Raw genomic sequence first — 17859 nt, forward strand, 5'->3', positions numbered from 1 at the left:
TCAAAAATTAATTAATTAATAAAAATATACATACAACTCTTTATTTGTCAACTTTGACTTCCATTGCTTCCTAATAGGGTTCTTCCAGATCTGGCAGCCTCCTTATAAAGCCACAATTGCTTCCTTTTATTGTTTTCAAGCATTTCCTAAGCTTTTCCAACTGTAAGCATGTGGTACATTTCTGCTACTCTGAAACATTTTATCACCTCCCAAAATCTTGCACAAACTCTATAAATTCTGGAAAATCTTTCCTTTCCTGACTTTTTTATTGCTTTTCTCAATAAGTAGTCTAGCAATGTATTCCTCTAATTACTTTGTCTTTTAATTGTTTCCCCTTTGTAAAGCCTTGTATATCTAAGCCTAACAGGAAAGGATATATTTTACTTTTAAAAAATGTCTCTCAAAATATTTAATATAAAGATATTCACAAAATATATACTTTAATAATCTGAATTTTTCAGGATTATTGCTTTATCTTTTAATGAAAAATAGATCTCAATAATTGCTTCTGACAGTGTACATTATTTCCATAAACCCATTTTAGTTTGTTTTTCTACTGTTAACACTTTTTGTCACATGCTTAAAGCTTACATACTGTATGGCTCATCGGTTAATTGTGTATTCCTGAAAATGTTTACTTTTAGTTGGCATTCTAAATCTATCTGAAACTACCAAACCTACATTTAGTGTCTAAAAACTTTCTTTTACACAAAATATTTTATAAATCTTTTCCTGTTTTTTGCAAAGTTTTAACAACACCAATTTTTATTGATGTTTTATTGCTGACATTTAATTATACTACTATGCTTTAGATGTTATGAGGCATTCTCTAATTAAATTAAAAGGCACTGACAAAAGTAGGCTGAGATGTATTAAAAATTTTAAAAACATAAAGAAGGAAATATGAGTCTTTAGAGGTGAAAACATTAGTAAGCATAAACGAGGCGAGGCCACTAATAAATACTGAATTCAGTATATTTGAAACTTTTAAAAAATCTTTAAACATCAAACTGAGAAAAAGATGTGCAAAACATTAGATCTAAATATTTATAGAGACATGTCCTTTCTAACAGATTGTGGATTAATGGAAAGAAATCAACCAATTTTTCATTGTTACTGTCACCTACTTTAACTTTTTACTTATTTGATAAGGTTACAGAAATGTTGTAGAAATGAATGACCTATTTTGAGCTGGATTGAATACAGATTTTCTCGGAATCAGAATCTCTAGTAATTAGTACGAAATTGTTGAAGCAAGGCATAATTCTGCTGCATTTCAGAACCATGAAGATATGCTATGCTCAATTTGTTTTATATTTGGATTTTCACTATTCTACATTATTGTGAAAGTTATTCATGTTTATTAGCAGAAGGCCCACACTAATGAAATATTTTTATACAAATGGCTCACCTGTAACTAAATCTGTCTCACCAGGTCCACATGGATACAAGGAGGAAAAAATATAGACTCAATGCCCTTGAATTCCATTTTTATCTTGAATAAAGGTTCTCTGAATTCCATCTTTACTTTCAGTTTTCTTATGTCTGTGTTATGGCTTGCGTTTAGATGTCCATCGCAAAGCCTAATGTGGTCAGAGCTGGGGCTTTTCAGAGGTGGTTGGATCTAGAGTGTGTGATTCTGGGATTAAGTGTGTGATCCTGGATCAAGGGTGTGTGATTACTAAACTAGTCCACTTATTGGTTTGGCATAGTTCTGGGTGTGAACAATGGGAAGGCATGCCCTGGGTACGAGTGCAACCTGCCCTAAGGGAGGGAAAGAGGATAATTAGTGTCCCTTGCTGCTTGCTACTTCACTGCCTTCTGCCTGTCATGAACCGTTTGTCCTCTGCAATGCCTGTCTTCTGTGCCACTGTGCCTTGGAGCCAGCTATGAACTGAAACCTCTACAAATTATAAGCCAAAAAACCTTTCCTGCTTTAACTTTGGGTGTTAGGTATTTCGTTTCAGTAACAAGACAGTCTGGAAGACCCATTTCTTCATGTACCCTGACAGAATAGAGGCATGAATCTACAATTCGGAAAAGAGGAAATACTGTGTATGTATATGTATGAAAAAATATGTATGTATGTGTGTGTGTGTGTGTGTGTGTGTGTGTGTGTGTGTGTGTGTGTGTGTGTATATATATATATATATATATATATGAAAATCTAACCAGTCCTTTAATAAAATGTATATAAATTCTAACAATAATAAGACACTATTTTTTCAACTAACAAGTTTCCAAAACTCTAAGGCAGGGCAACACTTATTGCCAATTGCCTGTGAGATAAGGCATTTTTTAATACTGTTGATGGGAGTGTAAGTTGGGACAAGCTACTTTAGAGAATAATGTGACAACATGTATCAAAAGCCTTAAATTGTACATACCCTATGGCTCTGAAATTACAATTCTAAGATTTTATCCTACAGTAGTAACAAAATTAATGGCAAAGATTTAGTCATTAGAATTGTTATCATAAAATATTTTCCTAATTTGTTGATTTATGCAAGTATATATATTTATTATTTATGTGATATTTTAAAATATGTACACATTCTGGAATGACTAAATCAAGTTAATAAATATATGCATTGCCTCAAATATTTATCATTTCTTGTGGTGAGAACACTTAAAATCTACTCTTTTTAGCAATTTTCAGGAATGCAACATATCGTTACTAACTATATCCTCCATCTACTGAACTTACTCCTCCTAACCTTTGTACCCTTTGAGCAATGCCTTTCCTACTATCCTCCTAACAAAATTTAAGTGAAATTTCAAACACCCTGGTTGGCAATAAGTAGTGGATATACTAAACAAACTGGGTAAAACATACCGTGGAAAAAGTATTGTTGCATAACTAATGACATGTAGAAACTTAGGTCAAAAAAGAATTATAATTAAAAAAAAAACCACACAGTGATAAAGTATGAATACCAAAGTAGAAACTAATTAATATTACCCAGCTTCTCTGTATTGTCTAATGAACAGGCAATGCTAAGTAATTAATGTAGAGTAAAGGCATGAATTTAAAAACTCATAATGCTTTATTCTTAAATCATTTGATCTAAAGTCCCACTTTTATCATGTCCCCCATATCCACTCATTTTACTTGAGTTATTAAGACAGTACATTACAAACAATGATTAAATGCTTTTAAAGTGCTAGTGGGTACCTGAGGCCTTAAAGTCTGAATAGGCTCATTTAAATCATTTGGTTCACCTATAAGCGAGGTTGCGGACCCTGCAGTCTACACACTGGTGCTCCAGTCACAGTGAGGCACAGTCCATTAGAAAGAAACGTCTGGAGCTTGTTTTCTGCAGCAACTGACATTTCATTGGAGCACTTTCATATCCCCTAGGAGTCTCCATCTGCAAGATGTCAAAATTTGAAGATCTCTCTTTGTGAACTTTAACACTCCTTAGAAACCAGTTGGAAGGGCGAGCCTATCTCATCCTGATTACTTTGATATTAACCAGTTTAGTCCAAATCATTGTTTTACAAAGTCATCATTTTCCTAATTTGTAATATCCAAATAATAATTACCACTCTGGCTTTCAGTGGCATATTCCTATTTCTCTTGCATTATCATTTGTAACTAGGACTTCATCTCACCTTTTGTGTATTCAAACTATTGTTTAGTATTATCCCAGAAGAGTTTATTTAAAGATAAAATCTGATTATATAATTTTATGTTTATAAATATACATTTTGCTTTTTAACAAAACAATGTCATTTAAAACAGCCAGAGCAAAACCATGTAGCAGCTACTAAAGTGAAAATACTTGCAAATTTAAACCTTAGGGCAAAAGTTATACACACAAATCCGTGTACACACATACACACATATATAACGTATATATATATCTTTCTCTCCTTCTCTTTTTTCCTCCCTTCCTCTCTTGCCTATCTTTTTATCTATCTCTTCCTCTCTCTCACACCTACACACATCAAGAATTAAACAAGGAAGGAAGAAATTACCTAGATCTTCAAAGCATTACTGAGAGTAATCCTGAAGTTTGGGCTCCAAAGCCGTACCTGTTTTCCATTAGACTTTGGATGTGTAAGTATAGTCTTACAGTTGTATAAAACTTTTTTATTTATTGCAGTTCTGGACATTGACCTCATGCCCTCATGCGTGCTAGACAAGTGCTCTACCACTGAGCTATATCCTCATCCTCTTCTCTCTCTCTTTTTTATTTTTTGAACTTTAAAAAATTTGAATCAGGGCCTCATTAAATTGCATAGGGCTGAGCGTGAACTTGAGAATCTCATGCCTCAGCCTCCCAGATAGCTAGAATTACAAAGGTATGCTGTTGTAGCTAGAAGTCTGTTTTTATTTTGCAACAGTAGGGATTGATCTCACTAACTTCAGAGGAAGCTACATTCCCAGTGGGTCATTTGTTTGCTTTGAAGACAAGGTTTTTCTAAGTTGCTAAATTGAGTTTGAGCTTGTGATTCTCCTGCTTCAGCCTCCCAGAGTGCAGGCATGTACCACAATATCCAGCTTAGAATCATCTTAAATGAAATGTCAATTTTACCTAAGAATGTACTTGCCCCACAGATCTTTATGTGACACAGAGTCACAGTCCCTTCGGTTATCATCCCTCATATACTACTACACTAGCCTGACATTTGTTATAATTTTAATCAGTGTTAGATAGAAATGTATCTTTTTTAGTGTAATGATATACACAAAATTATAAGATAAAAAGTATCTTAAAGCTTGAGGAATCTTGAGGCATTACACAGTGTTATAGTCCAAGGATATGCCCACTCCTGACTCCTCAGAAACCAGCCACTCTTTATTTCCCCAAATCTTCTGTACCTCTGGCTTTTTCTAATTGAATTTCTCCTTCCTTGTCTTTATGAAAATGCTGAAATGTGCTGAAAGACAAAAAGTATCCCTCCCTTGAGCTCCTCAGGAGTTGCTAGCCTAGCTCTCTCCTTCCTTGCTTAGTTGAGCTTTGGAAAACATGATCTCCTGGGTGCCACAATTTAGGTTTCTCTTCACCTCTACCCTCTGCAATTTGACTGCCACATCCACTGCACAAGAATTAATATCTTGTTGTCCAACCCAGGGACACTGTACAGATTTGGGAAGTTTTTGATTTGCTGACCACACTCTTTGTTTGCTCTTTGGCTCCATGGCTGGTCCCTCTTCGTTTCTTACAGTGGTGCTTCTTTGGTAGACTTACATTAAATATTGGTGAGCTCAGGATTCTGTCTTCAGTTCTTTCTTTTTCTCATTGTATGAATTTCATATATTATATATAATTTCATATATGCTACACATAGATAATTTTATAAAATTGTCTAATTTATTGAGCTCCAATGCCTTATAGGCACTTCGAATACTACTCGTCCTTATTTGAATGAATAATCTTACCACAAATAATATGCTTTAACTCCCAACTTGGATTATAGACCATCACCCACACAGCCTCCCACATTAGATAAAACAGTCTTGTAAAATCTCTCCCTCATCCCTGACCTCCTGCAATGAACTGGTCATCAAATCTTGATTCTCTGTTTGAATGGGTCTCCCTGTTCTCCATGGTTCTTGGTTCAAATTTTTCTACTTTCACACACTGTTAATTAGAATACTACCTAACTGGCCAAACGGATTCCAACTTTGACCTCTCTATTAGTCTATTTTCTGTTCTTTAACAAAATACCTGAGGTCACAGTTTTAGAGACCGATGGTTAAATTAGGGTGACCCCCATCCGTTCAGCTTGTGGTGAGGGCCCTCTAGACTATGACACACCCTGGCAGAGAGGAGGAAAGTGAACCAGCCATGCACCAAAAAGGGAAAGCACAGAGCGGGGGCTTCACTTTAGAACAAGCTGCTGTGGCGAGAACTACTTCACCCTGGGAGCAGCATAAATCCCTTGCCAGGGTAGACCCTTCCAATGATCTATACACCTTCCACTAGGCCTCGCCCTTAGAGATTCTACCCCACTCAACACGGCACTGGGGAACAAGCTTCCGACACACGACCCTGCGAGGACAAACCACATGTAAACCATTGCAACACCCAGGTTTATTATTTACTCATTCATCAGCAACTTCATTTCCTGTTCAGGTATAGGGCAAAGTGAGCACGATGGTGAACACAGCCACATCTCCAGAGCACTGACCCCCTTGCGGAAAAAAAAGTTAACATCTATGCTGCTTTCAAATGACTCTGTGCAATGTGCATACGACCATACTGTTCCTCTATTAAAACCCCTCAGAACCTCTTTATTACCTGCAGGAAAAAGGGAAAAATCCCATGAAAGACCTTTGGATATGTTTGGAGCCCGCTTCTGTAGCCTCAAACCCCGTGTGTTACAGGCAACAAACAACCTGTGGCTTTAGGAACAGTCCTTGGGGGTTTCACACATTCTTCTAAACTGCTTGGCTTATGTCTTGAATTTCTACATATCCTTCAAGCCTCGGTTCCAATGCTGCTTCCTGCCTCTCTTATTGAATATTTCTTTCCTCTCATTCTCCAGTGGCAGCAATCTGCTCTGGGCTGACACTGACTCGGCATATTCTGTCACACTTGTCATATTAAAAGCCAGTTGCGTATAAATCTACTCACCTGTTTTCCCAACTAGCCTGTGAGCTCAGAGGTCAGGAACGGTATCTTACTCGTTATCTCCCCAGCACTTGGTACAATAGTCAGCACTTATTATTCAATGAATAAAGACATAGTTGATATACTAGATAAGAAATCAATTCACTAAGTCACATCCAAACTTTATTCAATTTTCAGTTTCTATGTGACTTAAAATAATATTTAAAGTCAAGGTAGTAATCATTGGCCATTCTTAATTGCTCCTTTCTCAAGTTTATATGCATTTGTACCCATTTAATGTGAATTCAAATAGCTTTTTACATTTAGCCTATGTACAGTCTAGCCATTAGAGAAAGCTATCTCGTCAGTCAATTGTAGAAGAAAATTTCAATATAGTGAAACCATCCTTTAAAGTACTTAATAAATAATGTATAAGATTTTTCACATATAAAATTGTATGTGTATGTGATGTTAATAAACAGAATCACTATGACTAGAGAATAATATTCTTTAAATCACACACAAGTCAGTCCGTTGCTCTTCAAACACTTGAATACCCTCAGAACGGCAAATAAACTAAGATTCTATGGCTCTAACATTTATTTTTTTCTATTTCAGTGATAATTACATCAATAAACCTGATTCAGCATTCACTGCTGTTCAATTCCTTAATTAAAACAATTTTACTGCCACCACTGTGATTTTTCAAGGATATCAAAACACATTCAAAAATCAAAATAGCACACATCATCAGTTCTGATGTGTGCCACACAGTATGCTTCAGTTTGCTTTTCAACTCTGCAACTACAAAAATGTTCTGAATTTAAACAGGGGTAGCTTATATCCCATATACCTTGAACAAAAATACTTAAAATACAAGATGAGTTTAGTAGAAATAATTACATCCATGTGACAAGCACCAAACTGACAAGTTTTCACAGTCTTCTCAGGATGGAAAAACATAAATGCATATCAATACTTAAATAATAGCAATGGCTGAAGAATTTAAAAGTCTTTATAATCCTAATTTCATAATACTAAATTTTTTTAAATGTTGACTTAAATTATAATTTGTATGCTCAAGAGTGAATTGTATGTATCCAGCCAGTGAAATATATTTCATCCTTAAATGAAAAATGGAAGCTTTAACTCAAAGAATGACAAGTTGCATTTGAAACTATAAATGTACATATCAAGGCAATGTAATTATTTTTATATATTAGAAAAGATTTGACTGCATTTTGCAAAGTAGCACTTTAATTCTGAGCTTGATTTAGTAAGCACAGTAACATATTACTTTTGCCATTTTCGACACTCTAGAGCACCTAAAACATAAAACATGATTTACAACAGCAAACTGTGCCAGAATTGACCATGACATGCCAGAAGAGGGCCTATAATGGAATATATATTCAAGTTATAATTTAGTATGTGCAATAGAATCTCATAAAACTGGAATAACATTGAAATAGCACTTATTTCTTACAGCAAGGGAATGCCATCTTAATTGCACAGTCATTTTCCAAAGGAAGCCAAAAGAAAGGTTTCTGAATAAAGGTGAAGGGGTGACTTAGGCTAGGAGGCAAAAAAAACTCCTGTTTCAAATTATCTTTAGGAAACACAAAAATACGTGTTGTCTTTAGCAGCATCAGGAATAGGTGACACAACTTAGTGCTCCAATGCTGATAGCAGTTTCTCCCACTTTTTAAAAAGAATTTAATTGGTAATAGAATAGAATAGCTACAGGTCCTTCCATTTCCTCTCCTTTACCTGCAGCTGATCAAAAAAGAGAAGAAATTGCACCGTCTGCCCACATTCCTGAGAACATTTTCTGCCTGACATGGTGCTTTGGATTGCAAAATAATTCACATTCTCCATTGAGAGATTGATAGAAGCCACTATAGTAGTTTATGAAATTAGTTTAAGGGGATTCTTGTTTCCCTTTAAAGTGCAAAAGCTCAACTTTTAGGCTATTTCTCCACCTAGAAAACAGACTTTTAAAACATCTACTTCAAAGGATAAGTAAAACTGAAAAGGATTTTAGCTGTGCCAAGCAATATCTTTTACGTGAAAAAAGACTACACTTCAATGTTTTACCCTTTTAGTTAGTCAAACCAGATCATAATACTTCCGTATCATACACAATTATTGTGGTGTTAGTGAGGTCCTACAACAGGTACACTGCTAAGACCCCGGGTGAGAAATAAAGTCTTGAGGAATGATTTATTTTATTGTGTGAACTGACGAGCTTCAGTTAAATTGGCTTTTAATTGACTGACTGTCTAAGTAACAAGCCTTTGAGGGAAACACTACTTTTGAAATTTCCTTTGGCCAGGAGGGGAAGAAGCATGCTAAAGTCTTTGAAGTTTACAGCCATCAGATTAATTATCAGCACTATTCAATGCACATCCATTTAATTACAGTAAATTAAAAAGGATGTGAGGTTTGGGAGGAAAGTAGGAGAGTTGATATATGGAGACAGAAATTCCAGACTATGCAAATTATCAATGCCTTTTCTGGAGGAGACCATTAGCATCTCAGGAACACAGAGGAAAAGACAAGAGAGTGAAGGTGGAAAGAAAAGAAAAGAAAAAAAATATATTGTGGGCCAGAAACTATATAGGTACTTGATATTGTTTATTTAATTTAATCTTTATAACCACTTAGAGGTACAATTTTCCACATTTATAAAGAACTATTGAGAGCACACCCTCGCTTATAACTCACTAGCTGCCAAGCACTGTTGAAAGACAAATATATTTACCTGAACTCATTTAATGTTCACAGCAATCTTATTCTTGTAGAACTGCATAGTTTTCAGAGTTATCTCCACTGACCCTCATGGAAACCGTAGTACAGGACGGATAAGTGACTTGCCGTGGTCACACAGCCGGGGTGCCAGTACTAACAAGGCAGCAAGCCTCCCAATAATACGGTTTCAGTTATTTTCCTCAGTGTAGGTTCCAGAAGCCCTAAATCATAATGAGATGGAACAGCAGTACCAACTCCTGGCTTGCCTGAAGTCACAGTTGATCTGTTTGCTCAAAGGCTATCTTTTTTCGAGGGGCACTAAGAAATGGAGAAGGGACCTCTAATAAGAGAACACCACATCTCTGGAAGTAGCAGTGCAACTGATGTGATAACAGGCAGAGATGGAAAAATTGGGAACTCCTACTCTAGGTGACTTAGGAGTCAACAGTCTTGGGGAACAAATAAAAGGATCTGAACCCCACTGTCCCAATTCGAAACCCAGACCTTCCTGATAACACACTGCTGGATGACAAATAATAATACATGTCCAACTGCTTCTGGAAAATGACGCACATGCAAACATTTTAAAAGCTAAGTGATACATGTTTGGATAAAAGTAAAAAGTCCTTTGTTCCTGACATTTAGATAGGCATTTAGAATGGAAATCAGATTAGATGCAAAGTCTGAAGCAGCAATTCAGTCAGGGTCTTTTATAACAACATATCAGAGACAGGAAAGATGCCTAAAATAATCTAGAGCACACTGGTAATTTTACCTTCACTTAGGGCATCCCATCACATTTATTTTGTAACCTTTCAACAGCTTACTAGAGCCACTGTTTATAGGTGGCCACAAATCACTGCCCCTCAGGTATTTTTCCTGGTGCATGGCAGTTAACTTACAACAATAATGACAACAACAATCACTGTGTGTCAAGAAAGGACTTTCATATCTTTAATTTCAAACAAGGTTAACATCTGGAATTTCATGTGAAGTTCAGTATATTGTAACTTATTTCCTTCAAATTCTTTAATTTAACTTCAAATTGCCATCGTGGAGAAAAGCTGGTTTTACAAAAAAATAATCTTTATCACTTGTTTTGAATCTCTGCTAATATGAAGGCACATGACATGGTCTGAATGAATGCTTTTTTTTTTATTTTGTGGGAGTCTCCAGCCATCAAAATTTCATTAGCTTCACAGCAGTTCTAGCACCTCTGAACTTGAACTGTCGGTCTCTTTATCAATAAATAAATGAAACATAATCTGTTTTACTGACTAAACTCTTCTTTGAAGTTAAAACTAGAAGGTCAGGCACTCCGCTTGCATAATTTTACAAATCTTGAATAACATCTTTTCCTGGGGAAAATAGTCTCATTCATTTTTTTTCAAATGATAAAAACAGTCAATGAAAACTCCCATGTTAAATTAGATGAAAGCGCCTGGTTCCTAAAAATAGCTTCATTTTGGTGAGTTACTCTACCCCTATCCTTCTTGTTTCAACATTTGGTGATCTAATAGTAATTCCACTGACACATCTCAAGCTAGTATAGAAATAAACACAATTAGACAATGAAAATATAAGTAGATCAATAGCTTTCAAACTTGGAGCAATTTAAAATACTTGAGAGCAAAATCAAATTATTTAAGTAATTTTATGTCAGAAATATTTGATTAGAATTAGTAATAAAATATGTATCCGTTTTGAGGCTCTTGTTTATGAAGTTGTTAGAAAAAATTGTGTATGATTTCAAATTTTAATTCTTAACACAGCTTAAGGAAAAAAACTATAGTTTTTATATTAGGAGAAAAAATTCTCAATGCTCTTGTTTAATTCGACAGAACAAAATTCTGATGCTTGCTAAGTACCACAGAGCATTGTTTCCCCAGATCTTGATGAAATTAATCACAATGAATTCTTGATTCTTCTGAGTAATCATTAAAATTTTAAAACAAATTAATCTGAAATATTCCTATGGACATACATATTTAATATAAAATAGCTAGTATTCATTAAGATCACATATCTGTTTCTTTCCTCTTGTTTCCCTCCTTAAACTGATCTCATTGGGAATTCTTAGACCATCAAAATATTGTTTAAAAAATCATCACAACCAAACCCTGAGAACAGAGTAAATATAAGCTTAAGTCATCGTGGCTCAACTCCACAAACATTGCTTCTGACACTTTATACTCTTAAAGTGACCTGTTTACTCTGGACAAATGCTGCCCAATGTTCTGAATTTCGAAGCAAGGGCCCCAATGTTCTCTCCTGTTCTTTTTGCTTCTTCCCAGCTACCACTTGAGAAAATGAGTTCTATTTTCCTTCCCTAGAACAAGGCCTGTGAGATTCCCAGGGAAACGAGTTCCTCCCCTGCTTAAAAATAATCCATGCAAATGGAGAGGGGCAGTGATGCGAGAAACTCATAGCCTTTCCTCTCCTCCCAATCATTTGAACATTATATACTGCACACTAAAGGTTACAATGCTCGCATCCTCTTTAATTTCCTTTTTTTCTTTTTCATTACTGGTGATTGAACCTGGGGCCTTCACCACGAGCCACATCTCTAGCCCTTTGTCATTTATTTTGAGACAAGATCTCCCTAAATCACAAAGTTGCCTAGGCTGGCCTTAAACTTGTGATCCTCCCATCTCAGCCTCCTAGGATGACAGGATTACAGTATATTTTCTGAAAAGAAAGAAATAACCATATTTGGTGATTCATCATGAGATAGTTTTATCAGATATGGAATTTTGTTGCTGTTGTTGTTGTTGTTTCATGTACCAGGGATCAAACTCAGGACCTTGTGCTTTCCAGGCAGGCACGGTGTCACTGAGCTACATTCTCAGCCCTAGATACAGAAATTTTAAAATAATAAAATCATGTTTTACCAATACAAATATAAGATATACTTCTTAGGAAAGAAAGATAATCTACAGATTTGGTGTGGAAAAGCCAAATGTGTAAACCAGTGTGGAGTGGAGCCAATGTGAGAAATAGCAGATTTGGATATGGACAGTCTATGATGTGGGTCATCATAGCCAAAGACAGTATCCTACCGCAGTCTACTCTTTTCCATAATATCATACAATTTGCTCTGTATTTTATGAAAATCAAATGCTACATGTAAAACTGGAATATACAGTGTACCTACGATCGCTCAAGGAATGTTCTGTGAAGTCCAGCTGGACTGGAAGCAAGATTTAAGCCAGACTGCAAGTATTTAAGGTTAGCGTATTTTCTACCACGAAAATTGATATAAACACGGGTCTCCCTGAGGTGAGCAGATTAGCTGAGGGAAATGATGGAAGCCTGATTCTACATCTTATTTTATCAAAAAAGGACTGATCACACCTCAAAAATGAAGATACTGAGTGCAGGTTATTAATTGATCTTATTTCAGTTTAATGCACTAAAATGTTTTGCATAAGATGAATTGTTTTCGACTGCTTACATGAGACTTTTCTTTCCCCGTGAATAGGGAAGACATGTTTAATAAACAATCGGAAGCGTGAGGTGCCACTTTGTACCGTCAGCTCAAAGTGAAAGTGAGCCATAGACCTGCTCTCCTATTACAAGGCAAAGCTGACAAAGTTGCTCAATAAATAGTAAAAATGAAATGTTATTAACAAAGCAACCACCTTTTCAAATGTTATGCAACTCCTCTATTTTAATTTTTTTCCCTTGCATTTTGAAGCATTGGATAGGCACAGCATTAATAAGCAGAATGAAGCAGTAAGTACACTGTTAATATTGAAAGCTGAAGGAGAATATTGTTTCGTTATCTGGTACATGGACACTGATATTCCAATCCTGCCTAGAAGCAGCACTAAAATTCACGTTTTCTTTTAAATCTGTTACTGCATATAACTTAACTATTTTTTATTATCCTGCATTGGCAATAAGACAGCTATCCTGGTAATTTATAAAGAGATTTTTCTTACAATATATAAAGCTACTATTTAGATATCCTTAAATCAGATTTTTATGTGTGTGCATTTAAGTGCGTAGTAATCCCGTTCCCCAAGTACATCACAGGCCATGCTCTGCCTCTTTACCAAGATTTCAATTGCTCTCATCAACTAGTAACGGTAAAGCATGATCAAATGAGTTCTTCAGTCACATCAGCCCTGTTAATGAACTATTCTGTGTGCTCATTCAGCCACTCTACGACTCCGTGACTTCTTGAAGGTATCTTCAAGAGGAATCTACAAAGACATCTTTGCAAGCTGGCTCTGGAGTAAACTTCATCAGTGCTCACTTTGCTGGTCCACTGAGGGAAACAGGTGACATGGTCCAAGACAATGTGAAGCTAATCTTTCTTTTCTATACATGATTAAACAGTTTTTCAGAACGAAAGTGCACACATCATAGGCTCTTTGCATCATTTAACAATCAGATTTCAAATATTGACTTTTTTTCCAGGAAAAAAAAAAAACATTATTCAAGTAAATCTCTTTGGTTCAGCTGCATTAAAACAAACAAAAATAAATAAAGGAAAGAAGAGGAAAGAGACAGAAGGATGAAAGGAAGCCAGAAAGGAAGGGAAGCATGACCCACAGACAACCAAAACAAGCAGAAGCGTTGAACGCCAACATTAGAAAGCAGAACGTGGGACTTACCGCTCTCGCTGTCAGACTTGTTCTCGTGCTCTGTGTCTGTCAGGGTGAGGGCCGAGTTGGACCGACTGGACAGGCAGGAGCTGCGGCCCGACTTGACCCCCCTGCCCCACAGTCTCATGGCGTGCTCTGGGGACATCACTGCTTCATTTTCAGTATCAGCATCTGACCCTGCACTGATAGAGTAACCTCTGTGAGGAAGCCCCATTTCCGCACAAAATGCCAGTCCTCTTCGAGTTGCTGGTTCACAAACTCCTAACTGCCTTAGGGTAAAATTCTGTCCTAATTAGGGGGAAAAAGAGATAACAACTAGTGAGTATGCGATTAGGGTTAGGTTTTGTTTATTTTATTTTATTCTTTTTTTTTTTTCTTTAAGAAAATCTCCCTAAAACAAACAATCAAGCACTCAGGCATTTCCACTATCAGCACTCTCACATCAGGTGTTTACATTACTCTACACCCTGTACGTTAATGGGCGCCTCTAAGGTGGGCTGGGGCTCCACTGCGGGAGCATCCAGGCGGCTCAGAGTCCCTTTGTCACTCTTTAAGCCCGTACACCCTTCCAGAGGGATGGGGCAGACCAGGAAAATTCAGACCTCAGAAAGAATTCATTACCAGCAGCAGCAGACTTGGAAAGCAGCAGACATTGTCAGAATTCACCCTAAACTAGAGGATTTTCCCACCAAGATGTTGCTCCCTTGGAAAAACAAAGGATTTTCTTAAGAAAAAGTTGACTTTGTTTCCATTTTTTTTTTCATTTTCTCATATTAATTCCATTCCCTGCTTTCCTTTCCCCTACCCCTCCCATTTCCTCTTCCTCTTTGCCCGTTTTCTTCCTATTTCCGAATAGAATATTAAAAAATGAAAAAAATGGAAACAAAGTCTTTGTAGATAGGGAGGAATGGAGTGGTTGAAGGGAGGGCAGGGGAATGGGGAAAAACCAGAACCAAGATGGATTATGTAAAGGTGCAAGTTTCCAAGGATGAATGTCATTATATTGTATACCTTAAATGTACCAGTAAAATTAATTTTTAAAAACTTTCTGTAAAATCACCTAAAAAAAGAAAAAGTTAAGCAAAATAGGAGTTTAGTCCGGGTTAGTATATCTTCTCACCTTAATTCAGCCATCAATATAAATATTCATTGTGTGTGTGTGCACATGCATGTGTGTACTCACTGAAGTTTAGAGTGTCATCTTGAAAATTTGCAGCATGCTTTGGTCATCTTTGACTCTCTAGATTTTTTGTGTTTGTTTGTTTCTTTGTTTTGGTACTGGGGATCGAACTCTGGTCCTTGAGTTTGCGAGGCAGGTGGCAGAACCACTGACCTAAATCCCCACCCAGATTTTTTTTTTAATAGGCACCTGGGAATACCTGTATCGATCAGAGTAAACCAATTTTTGTAAATAAAGTGAACTCTAAAAATAAAGTGGGAGTATTACATATTTAAAAATTAACGATAAAATCAAGTTCCCTGAAAAATAAATGGCTGTGAACTCTGGAGGCCTTTACTAATAAATTGAGCATAATAAAACTCATGACACTGCAATAACTTAGAGCAAGAGTGTTTAAATTAGGTGACACCTTAAATGATTGCTGTTATTAATGACTTTTCTAATCCTGTATTTATTCTTGAAGTTTCCCATATATTTTATGATACTATGGATGCAAAGAGGGAGAAAAATGTTTGCTTATAGGATGCATATATATTGTTCTTTCATTTCTTATATCTCACTGACATGGTAGAAGTGAGATTTAGGTATCAACTAGAATCAAAATGCATATAAAGAATAGTAGCATCCAAAAATGATTTAAGCAACCTAATAATCATACCTTTTAAGAATATTAAACATTTACACTCAGCATACTTTCAATTTTTCTACTATGTCTTTACAAACATTTTTAAGTTATTTTGCTGGTATGTGAATCCGATGCTATATATATATATACATATTTTAAGCTGGTATTATACGTTATCTGTGATAAAATAACATGTTGACTTTTCCAGGAAATAAGTCAAACACAATGCACAGTATAGTAAATATTTGGTTGCAAAGATATTAGCAATCCCAAGCCTCAGCATACTTTAACTAATGTGGCTAATTGCTTTATTGCTGTGGTCATATCAGAAGCTGGAATCAGCTTTATCTTAGTTGGACTTCCAAATGGATTCTAACAATAACACTCATAAATAATGAAAATCAGTTGCTACAATTAGCTGCAAATCAAACCGTTCTTATCATGGAGATGTGAATAAGCATCGGAACCAAAAAAGTAAATGAGAGAAAGAGGGAGAAGAGGAGGGGAAGGGGGGAATTTGGGAGAGAGAGGGAGAAACACACAGAGGCGTGGGGAGAGAGAAGCCCACTCACTGAATGGAGAGGAATAATGAGCCACTGGGTAATAGTGAGCAAGTGGGTAAGCACTTTGAGTAAGATGCAGTATTGCCGGCATTTTCAAAGAATTAATGTGAACTGTTCTCATGAAAGTCAATCCAAATAAAGTCCATGTCATCCTGGACCATTACGAGAATTGCTGTGGCAGAGTTTACTCATTTACTCATTGTTATTTGTACATCACATTTAAAAATGGAGGAGCTCTCTAAAATATTTACATATTACCACCACACATGCAGTTTTCAAAATAAGAATACAAAATAATTTGCTACAAGGGGAAAACATAAATAGTAGGAGTTTCTGATTTTCTCACCTATTTTGGGAGATGCCCACATTCCAGGAAAAAAAAAAAAAGAAGTTAAACGGCAATAAACTTTCTTCTAAATTCTGAGCTATAACTTAAAACATTTTCCAAGATATTTCTTTTTCACTCTATTGCCATCCTGATGCAAAAATCTATGAGGTGAAAGAAAGCAGAAAACTGCAATCTTTATTTGCTCTCCAGGTATGTAAACACGGTGTACCTCATGGCTCATTGACCAACTCATCATCCCTGTGAACTCCTCCGTGCACCCCAATCTCCAGAACCACGTGACCCTCTCAGGTCTCAGTCCCACCGTGACTCAAAATTCTTTATCACTACTCCTGAAATGTACACCAGCAAGCTAAGAAACTAACTAGAAAACTACAAGCTTTCTTAGCAGAATTTAAAGAGCTCACTTTTGATCCTGGGGGACGGGGCATGAAACTTGGCTTCAGGTGGACTTAGTTTAAAACCCCTCACCAGTACTGTTCAAATTACTTCACTGCTCTATTTTTAATTTTTAATCTTTCAGGGTTTTCATGACTTGGCGTAAGATGTAAATGTGGAGAAAATGCTTTAAAACAAAAACCTTGACAAAAATAACTAATAATCACTGGAGAATGCATAACTTGTTGATGGAGAATCACTTTCACATCACTTGCAAACAGCCACATCACTACAAAAGTTGACTTTTGCTGAAGTGACTGCCTGCATGACTTGTCTCAGTGCTCCAAGTGCTACTACTGCCATTTCTTCACCTTGGTTAAGGATTTTTGATTTTAGAATCTCTTGCTTGCATGCAAACCCATTGAGGAAATCTAGCTACGGAAACAGAAGAGATTAGTCTTATTAGATTATTTCTCACTGCAGCAAGATAAGCTATACGTATGGAAAGCATACGCAGCTTGGAGAAATTCAGAGAAGACAAAGACAAGAAGAGTTCCTGATTGAAGAAGAGAGTGACAAGGAGTAGAGGAGGGAGGGCTGGGCTGGGATGAGGTTGTTTGGGGGGAGCTTTAAGGAAATGTAGAGAAGCAAGGGGAAAATTTGGTACGACTAAGGCAGCTAAGATATCTCTGGGACCAAGGTAGACGCTTGACAGTCCTGCTTAGAGTCAACTAACAGATTTCTAATTCTTATTTTCAAAGATTCCTTTAGATTATAAAAGGCTTATGTTCTGTGCAATACCATTACTTTAACTTTTTTTTTTTTTTTTTTTTTTTTTTC

At 36.3% G+C, this 17859-nt stretch overlaps 1 protein-coding gene across 1 annotated transcript in view; it reads right to left on the bottom strand.

Annotated features, from left to right (window-relative positions):
- Window positions 1–17859, bottom strand: part of Tenm3 (teneurin transmembrane protein 3) — a 615432-nt gene that overhangs the window by 411562 nt on the left and 186011 nt on the right. Inside the window, exon 3 of the mRNA XM_033765428.1 lies at window positions 13937–14215. Within this exon, the coding sequence (XP_033621319.1) occupies window positions 13937–14215 (279 nt within the window). The remainder of the gene's footprint in view (window positions 1–13936; window positions 14216–17859) is intronic.

This window comes from Fukomys damarensis, unplaced genomic scaffold (assembly GCF_012274545.1).
Source record: "Fukomys damarensis isolate Sample0158 unplaced genomic scaffold, DMR_v1.0_HiC HiC_scaffold_18, whole genome shotgun sequence".
NCBI classification, from domain to species: domain Eukaryota; kingdom Metazoa; phylum Chordata; class Mammalia; order Rodentia; family Bathyergidae; genus Fukomys; species Fukomys damarensis.